At 30.7% G+C, this 9,806-nt stretch overlaps 1 protein-coding gene across 1 annotated transcript in view; it reads left to right on the top strand.

Annotated features, from left to right (window-relative positions):
• Positions 1 to 9,806, top strand: part of LOC106464011 (disco-interacting protein 2-like) — a gene marked incomplete at its 5' end in the record, with an annotated part of 79,650 nt that overhangs the window by 46,795 nt on the left and 23,049 nt on the right. The window contains 4 exons of the mRNA XM_022391661.1: positions 5,401 to 5,528; positions 7,544 to 7,628; positions 8,120 to 8,218; positions 8,842 to 8,974. Of these exons, the coding sequence (XP_022247369.1) occupies positions 5,401 to 5,528; positions 7,544 to 7,628; positions 8,120 to 8,218; positions 8,842 to 8,974 (445 nt within the window). The remainder of the gene's footprint in view (positions 1 to 5,400; positions 5,529 to 7,543; positions 7,629 to 8,119; positions 8,219 to 8,841; positions 8,975 to 9,806) is intronic.

The following is a 9,806-nucleotide window of genomic DNA, read 5'->3' as shown; positions in this document are numbered from 1 at the left end:
TATTTAGTTGATCAAACCTGAGAATTTGAAAAAGCACTGTAAAGTGTAAAGTATTTAAATAAGACAATGTTAGTATTATAGATAATAAATTACAGACAAGACTAAAAACTTTGTGACAAACCGTTGGTAAAACTTCTGTATCTAGATACGTATCGTATCGCAGCATCAATATCTAGATACATATTGTATTGACTTCTATGGTGAGATACACACCCCTATTAATGATTAACTGATTTTTATCAGTTGTAAAATAGAAAAACTTATTCAAATTTTGTCTAATAGTTTTAGTTTGTAATCAGAGTAATTAGTTAAAAGGTGTATTAGCATGTAATGTATTTATTTCGAGTTTCATATCAAGTGCCCCACATGACAGTACACAACATGTTACAGTCGTAATTACACAATACTTCTTAAGTATTTTCTATAATCTTATCATGAAGGTATTAGTTAATGTTATACAGTCTACATAATTCATTTTTTGATACAAATTCTTTTGAATTATGTACATAGTATGTATTGCTTACATTGACAGATCTTTTGTAACATTTCTGCTAGCCTTTTTCAACAGATAAACCTTATTATAAGAGGTTGAATGAGCTAGATTTTATTTTCACACGAAAAAAAAACATTCATATTTAACTAGTAATGAAGGCTATATAATAGTTACACAGCCCCCCAGTAGCACAGCGGAATGTCTGTGGACTTACAATGCTAGAAACTGGGTTTCAATACCCATGGTGGGCAGAGCACAGATATCCCATTGTGTAGTTTTGTGCTTAACTTCAAACAAACAACCTGTAATAAGTTACATTTAACTAAGTTGAACCATTTCCTCCTGTTGTTGAGATTATCATATATGTAAAGTATGTATAACATAAATATAACTAGGTCTACTTCTGCAGGGTCCAAAAAAGTGTTTTGTTTCAAGAGTAAATATAATTAAGATTAAGATTAATAAATATTTTTATCTTAATTCTTGCTTTTAAAGTTCATATGTCATGCTGTGTTGTAGCCTACAGAGTGCATAATTCTTTTTGTGATTCGTGGTATGTGCACATTTCACTGACATCACAACAGTTCAAACTGTAGTGTTAAGCATTCCTTATATGACATCATATTAGTGTCTATTGACTGACTGACAGACAACACACTAGTGTACAGTGGTTTGAGTGGTTAAAACAGGTGACCCCTGCAGGCAGCTTTTGGGAAAATAAATACAGAATAGGACATAAAATTTTCCTTACGTGACATCATTTTAGTGTCTGTTGACTGACTGACAGACAACACACTAGTGTAAAGTGGTTCGAGTGGTTAAAACAGGTGACCCCTCCAGGCAGCTTTTGGGAAAATATATACAGAATTGGACATAAAGTTTTCATATTTAGTGATATCTATTGAGCTTATAGAAAACTAATTTGAGTATTATAGGGTAACCGGATTTCTAATTGTGTGATCCATAATGGCTGATCTGCCACTGTGTGATATCGAAAACACAGCTTTGCAAGTAGTGCACTCAACTTTGTTATCCAAATCACTTTCTTTTTGACATGTTGAATAATAAAAAATAACTTAGAGAACAGTCCTTGACATTTAACCATCCACCACACATTCACCAACTGCTATAGATCTGCTGTAGTATGAACTAAAAAACACCTGTACAGACCTGGGTTTCTCACCATGCACAGATGGAAGTATCAGGAGAGTTTGGCAGCAGGAGAATATGTGTTACAATAATGAACGTGTCAAGTAGGCCTATTACATTCATGATGTATTGTGACTAATAAAACCAGGATGTTTTGTGTATCTCGTAAACTTTTTGTTAGGGACACTGGTACAAACTACCCAAAAACAAGACTGTCCTTGCAAAACCGGGTCATCTAGTCACCCTAAGTAATAAGACATTGAGATTAACAGTAAAGAATAAACAGCATAATAAATGAAATGTTGATAAATGTTCTTAATTATGATTATAAACTTCTATAAGTATCAAGGCCATATTTTTAACTCGCGAAATGCCAAAAGCATGGAAGAAGCACTTAGTTAGCAACTCTTACAAAGTCTGGAAGATAAAGATATTTCTGTGTTTTATAAGTTATTATTTACTGTTTTATGCAATGTTTTTACCATTTTGGATCCATTTTTTATAATCTACATCACACTATGTATTTAACACTTTTGCTACAGGCATCTTTTTCTATGCATGCCATGACATTTTAGTGAATCACATTCAAAATCTAATTAAAGTACATTATTATACTGGTATTTGAATAAACTTTGCATGAAAATGTAGCTAATGATCCAAATTTTAATATTATATGTGTTTTTAGTTCTTAATTTTATAAGGCAATAATAAAAAAAATCTCAATTTCCCCTAGTTTGAGAATTGTGACATTTTCTCTATAGGTATCCCCTCTTCTCTAGTTTATTTACCATCCCTCTGAAAAGTACAGAATTTAATGTTATAATGTTGTCATTGCTCAGGCAAAGCATAATTTTTATAACCTTCTATCAGATTTTGTTACAGAGCCATAAGCTAGAAAATCAGATCCCTCTTGCCATAGCCACCTATCACATCTTTTCTTTCATAAATTGCCAATAGTTCTCTCCATTATTTAATACTACATTATTTATAACCAGTAGAAAATCAAGGTTTGGTTTTAATCTATCAAATGCTGTATTATATTCCCTTGTTTTTTGTACAGAAAATTGTCTATTTCACTTCCAGTTCAAACTCTATTCCCAAGGGAAACACATTTGCAAGATAAGCTGAATTTTTAAAGGCTCTTGTTGCATAGTTTGAAAGCCAGAAAAATTGTGATAGTTATGGGATATTTTCTGCTTTTTGCATATTATTAAATTGTGTTCTTTGGTGCATTATTTAATTAAATAAATTGTTTAGTGCAGTAGTACCATTAGTATAAAATAGTGGAGTTAAGTGTCATGGACATTCAGCAGCAGAAAAAAAGATGATCCAGGTAAGTACTTTATTTCTTATTTTTCGTATGTATTTTTTATTTATTTATTACAAGCTGAGGTATCCATACTTTTTATGAGTTATGAAGTTAAAAAAATGTGGGGGTGAATATAACATGTTATTACAGTATTTATTATTACATCACATAAAGTTTTGTATAAGCTTTAAGAACTCACTATGTATATACTTAAAACATGGTATATACTGTGTGATGGTCAGGGTGACCCATAACAAAATAACATTTGAAATCATGTATAACCCACTAAATATTTTGTACATGACATTTCTTTTTTTCCTTTTGCCAATTTTCTGGACAAACAGAGGCATCACTTTAAAAAAGTACCAACATCAAAAGCATCATGTAACTTTACCCGAGCAAAATTACGATAACAGAGATGACAAAGCTCCAACAGGTGTAAAACATGGTATATACTGTGTGATGGTCAGGGTGACTTTGTATGAAGAGGTAACAGCAAAAGTAGTGATGGTAGGAGTGCTTTCTGTTACCTGCTTTCAATGTCCTTCCATGCTGTTTCACATTATTAATTAATTGATGGTCATTGACTGCAGTGGTGTCTTATGGTTGTAAGGTCGTGGGTCAAAGTAGGAAGTGGGTATAACTCAAGAAATGTCTCTTCATATCAGTGTTATGGTGGCTGTTGTAGTAGAAACTTTATCTGAGTTTGTGTATTATTGCAATAGGCAGCCATTTTTTCCTTGCATTCTTCCATAGAAAGTGCTAGTGCACTCTCTGAGATATATGACATGTTTGTGTCCTCCCCCACACTCTGTTGTAGAAAATTTAATAAAGTTTTTTTGGAGATGTTAGGATGTGGTACCATCTTTGAATGCAGTTAACTTTAACTTATGTCAAAGATAATAAATGCTCAATAGCAGCAATAATGGGGAAGGAGGGGTTGTGAACCCCCCTATTAACATGTCCCTTGTTCCAAATTATCATCCCACAAAGTTTGGTTGAGATTGGCCCAGCGACCTAGGAGTAGTTAGATAACAGACAAACAGATAGCTTTATTATTATAAAATTAACTAAAATGAAAAATTCGACACTTTTTAAGTTAGACTAGGTAAAATAAATAATAATAATAATAATAAACATTTTTCACAAGGTGCACTCATGAGTAGCCCATGCATTATTTAATTTGATAGGGTAATGTGAGCTACACATTTGATAAGTTATTTACAACTTATGTGGTGGGAATATTAGTTAGACATGGTTCAAAGAGCAATAAAACAACAAAATTTAAGTATAAACAGGTGTACATTGTTATGAGTTTAAAGTTATTTAGAATATACAAACGTAATTTTATGTTACAATTTGAAGACATTCTAAAAAGAAAAATGGGTAATTTAGATTTATTTGAATTTTTTTTGGTGTTTATGAGGCTGGTAGACCTTGTCTAGAGTAAAATGTAAAGTTTGTAGTGATTACAAAAATGAAATTTGAGATTTTTCAGATGAAGAAAAGTATTTTTAATTTTATCAGGAAACTCACTTAACACTTCGACTCCATATATTCATAGAGAAATGTTTAGTGAAAATACTTCATTGAAAATCCTGATTTTTTTATCTACAAATGAATGTTAATGATCACTGGAAGCTTGCTTTTACAGAATGATAAAATTTGAAATAGGACGAACACATTTTCTACATAATCATATAATACTTAGAATATTAACTCTTTCACTATCTGCCGAGTTCATGACCCCAAATTGACCTTTATAATTTTCATACTTTAAATTATAGTACATCTTGTGTATCTTCACAAAATTTTTAAAAAAAAGCAAATATTTGTCATGTAGGTGTTTATAGGTTTTAGGTTATAACCCAGTGATATTTGATTGTGGTCTTTGTTAATTGCTTGAAATGTACAAGGCTTACTCTTACAGAGAATATTTTGCAACACCAGGTAGTATTATATTAGTCACCAAACTGTTCATCTTTAGAAATAATGATAAGTACTTGCTTAAAAAGCCAATCTGATAAATATTATAAAGAAGAATGGTTAAGCGTATTAACAACTTCTAATTTTTAAAGTTATGGCTACTGCAGAGAAAAACATAAAACAAGAATGCTCTGAAAGTTTACATTATTAAACTTATTACTGCACTGTTTGATGAATGCATGATTAATTAGGAACCGTGAAGTAGTGAGAGTTGATAGTTTTACTTTTACAAAATGGGAATTTTCTAATCATTGTTGAGTAGTTTACCTGAATAGTAAAGGCAAAATTCTTCTTAATGCCAAAAGGGGGAGGGGAGTTTAGCTGTTACTAAATAAAATTATCTGAGGTTCCTACCTGATATTGAAAAGTTGAAACTTGATGTTTATTAGTACAACTCATTACCTAATTTATTTAGTTATAAAAATGGAAAAATGAAGTTACATTTCTGTGTCCTTACTGTTAGGGAGGCCTTGTGTTTGTCTGTGGTACTCGAGATGGCTTGATGCAAGTAAGTGGGAGGAAGCATAACACTGATGACCTCATAGCAACTATTCTGGCTGTAGACCCAATGAAATTTATTTATCGTGGCAGGTGAGAATCATTGATGGAATAAGCATCTATTATAAAGACTTTTTTAACTTTTTTTTATTAGCAGGTAGCATAGAATTATTCAGGAAAATTTTTTTTTTTTTAGAAGTTATCATTAGTGATTGACAAAATATATGTAGTATAACCCTTTGAGTGCACAAATATAACTATCTCAGCTTTCAGCAATTGAAAGATATATATTTCATTGTAGACAACTTAATGCAAAAATCATATTTTTTATGCATTTTTTTATCTGTGTTATTTATTTTCATATGGAAGGAGGAAAAGTATTTACATTCTCAGTAATTCTTGTCTTTGACCACATTTTTTGTCCATGAACATGTATGGCTCAGATATCTTACTGCTATAATATCAGAATAATAAATTATTTCAGCAGTTCTCAAAGTGTGGGTTGCTGTATGTAGGTTTCAGTCAAGACACATATAAGAATGTTACTGGAATATAGTGGTGTTCCCTCTTAGGTCAGTGGTAGGTTTCTGGACTTGCAATACTAAAATCTGGGTTTCAGTTCTCTGTAGTTTAAAGAGTACAGATAGCCCATTTGTAGCCATGTATTAAGAAACAAACAACAACCAACAAGACTGAATTATATTTAAATAGTAACTCCTCTCCTTTAGTTAAGCATGGGTCCTAAAAATTTCCTGACTATTCAAGTTCAGGTTGTGAGTTATATTGGAAACCCTCGATTTGCTCGTAAACAGGAGGATGTGTATACGATTGGAAGTAATTGGTAACACATGACTTAAGACCTTAAAACTTTGATGTATTATTAGAAGTAAAGACAGGAATAAACCAGATTTGATGTATATTTTATATTTTCCAGTATGGTATATAATGTAGAGCTAATTCTGTTTTCAAGTGTGTATGAAGGTACTCTTAATATGTATGTTAGAGAAATAAATCATATCTTAGTTTATACATAAAATACAAATTTATTTGACTTTTAACTGCTTCAAAAACAAAATTTATCAGAGTTTTAATACAGGGCTAGCCACAAACATTACAAATAACAAATGCACATATTTAGTTCAAAAACATAAAAAAAAAGACATAAAAAGGTATTATTTGTATATCTTTGGCATTTTCAAAACTTGAGTGGTAACAAATTTGCATAAAATAAAGCATTTATTCTTTCTCAGTTCTACCTGGCCATCTTGTTATTTACTTTGACAAAATTCTGTTTTAAGAGAAAGGAAGCTGTTGATCAATACATTGAGCCAATTGTGCTGTTGTCAGTGTAAGTAGGTTCACTGTATTTTCTTTTTGTTTAAATATTGTAATAAAGATTGTGTTCATTTTTCTCAAATGTGTCCAACTTTTTCTTTGCTCAACACAGAATTAAAACTCAGTCAAGTTTTCAAATACATATTGCTCCTAAATTTTCTGGTCAAACTTAGTATTACTCAGTGGATCTATCTGATAACTGCATGGAAATCAGTTTTACCTGAAAATACTACAGCTTTTCTATCACAGAAATATGTAAAAGTGCATTTAATTTAATTCTAAAAGAAACATCATATTCTTTCTTCTGCGAGTGTGTCATCATGTGACTGTTATTCTCACACAGTATTATCTGGCTGTAACATATGGATATCATCTATTCAGCCAGCAAAAGACATTGCAGCCATTCAGATAATTTAATATACAGATAATTACAATATATGGTTGGTAGGTTCAAATAAATTGATATTACAAATATTACCCTCCAGTGGCACAGTGGTATGTTTGCGGACTTACAATGCTAGAAATCGGGTTTCGATACCCGTATTGGGCAGAGCACAGATAGCCCATTGTGTAGCTTTGTGCTTAACTTCAAACAAACAAAATATATATATTTGAAATTTATTTTTTAATCATGAGGTTTATTATTTTTAGTACTCAAGAGAGCTTTCAATAGATTAAACACAATTTGGAAGATCTATACATGTAAAGTCACTATATGTATATTTCTACTTAGTAATTTATAAATAGGGAAATTTTCACTTTCTTATGTTTAGAATTGCTGTATTCTCAATTCGTGTGCTCAGGGATGAAAGAATCTGTGTTATAGCAGAACAAAGGCCTGATTGCACCGAGGAGGAGGTAAAGAGCACATTTCCTAATGGGTTTAATTTGACTTATAAGTGTACGTTTCTATGAGACATTTGCAGTGTTTGAAATCCAATACAAAATAGTTACGAGTAAATTTGAATTTTTCATTTTGTACTTTCACTGAAAAAAATGGCAGATTATAAAAAATGTTAGATTTTTTTATTTCCTTTAGATAATATTCTTACTTGTTGATGGAATGTATTGAAACAGCTGATTGTTAAAGAAAATACTACATTGGAAGTGTTTCCAGAGAACAAACTGATATTTCATGTTGAATTTAAAAACAAATGGTCTTAAACTGCCTAATAATTTGGAATTCTTTTAAAAACAAAAACCAGACCAAGAGTGTTTCTTCACAGAAACCATTATCAAGATTATTGCCGTTTGATATTCAGCCTGGAAATGAAAACGGTTGTAGACAGAGATACTGTGTGATTGCTACGTACTTAGTACTAACAGTGTACCCTCTTTTCTTTATTTAGAGCTTCCAATGGATGAGCAGAGTTTTGCAAGCTGTAGACAGTATCCACCAAGTGGGCATTTACTGTTTAGCTCTAGTCCCACCAAACTATTTGCCAAAGGTGAAGTAATGGCTATAAAAGGATTTTGTTTCATGTGTGACATTGTATGCATTCTAATTTCACAGAATTGTATATATATATATATTAAACCAAGATCTTGTTTCCAGTGTTTTGTTCTGTTATATCTGCAGATACCTAGAAGTTAAGTAATGGTTGTTGTATGTTTAGAATTATTAATGAACTTAAAGATGCTGTAATTTTAATTTCAACTAAATAGTGGATCTTAGTTTTCAAATTATGAGTGATATTAACCCATTAGATAGCCAAGGTAAAATATTTTTCTAAACTTTAACAGTTTTCAAATTGTGAGTGATATTAACCCATTAGATAGCCAAGGTAAAATATTTTTCTAAACTTTAACAGTTTTCAAATTGTGAGTGATATTAACCCATTAGATAGCCAAGGTAAAATATTTTTCTAAACTTTAACAGTTTGCAAATTGCATCGTATGGATGTATAGAAGGTTATCTTTTAGTAAAAAAAAAAAGAATTTTTTAAGTAACCTTGAGTGTTGCATGTTATGTTTATATTCTAATCTGTTTTTCTATTAATCTAAACTGGTATCAACAGTGTGTCAGAAACTGCTAAAAGTTTTTATTTTATATGTTTCTTAATATTTTCAGACTCCTTTAGGTGGTATCCACTTGTCAGAAACCAAACGAAGATTTCTAGAAGGAAGTCTCCATCCTGCTAATGTCTTAATGTGTCCCCACACCTGTGTTACAAACCTTCCTAAACCTCGTGAAGTTCACTCAGGTAGGCTTGTTATTTGTAAATATTCTGTCCTTTTTATTATTATTATTAGATCAGAGTACATTTGTAACCTTGTGTTTAAAGTTATTCATATTTATGTGCTTTAGAGGTTGTTTCTTTCATTTTGTAACTTCAAAACTGATTATCATAATAATTTTTTGCATTAATTGAATAATTATTAGTTATCTTTTAACATATTTGGTATGTTTGTAGTATACTGATTATTTTTGTCTCTGTTTCTTGTTATAATATCATGTTTGTTTAATTCTAGTGTAAAATGGTATTAACCTTATGGTAAACAATGTCATATAAGAGAAGTTTTATTCAAATCTCGAAATAAACTTTACGATACTTGTCCTATCCATTGGGCAGGTGAAAGTTACAGTATTCTTAGATGTTTGAGTGAAAGCATGTATTAAATAACTATATGTTTTCTGGAAATAATTTCATTATTAAGACTTTTTGAAAAAATAGTCAGAAGAGCAATCACTTTATTAAATTTTATAACCATTCTAAATGCCAAATAAATAACATCTTTCTGAATTTAACACAACTTAAGGTGATCGTGCAGGCCAGAAGCTTATTGAAATTTGTTTTCTTTTCCCGCTCTTCTCTAATCCCAGTTAAAAATTAGGAAACTACACATATCTAAATTTCAAAAGTAAAATTTCTTTTTATTGCACTTTATACGAGGGATTGGTTGTACGCAATCTGTAAATAATATAGAAAAGTGAAACTATATAACATTTTTGGTTCTTTGATAATACGAAAATAGATTTAATAGAAATAATGTGTAATTTGTTAAGTTAGGTCTAGAAATTTTAATATAGCAAGA

Source organism: Limulus polyphemus, unplaced genomic scaffold (genome assembly GCF_000517525.1).
Source record: "Limulus polyphemus unplaced genomic scaffold, Limulus_polyphemus-2.1.2 Scaffold1540, whole genome shotgun sequence".
In the NCBI taxonomy this organism is placed as follows: Eukaryota; Metazoa; Arthropoda; class Merostomata; order Xiphosura; family Limulidae; genus Limulus; species Limulus polyphemus.
Note: the sequence above shows the minus strand (reverse complement) of the source record. Positions and strands in the feature narration are given on the sequence as shown.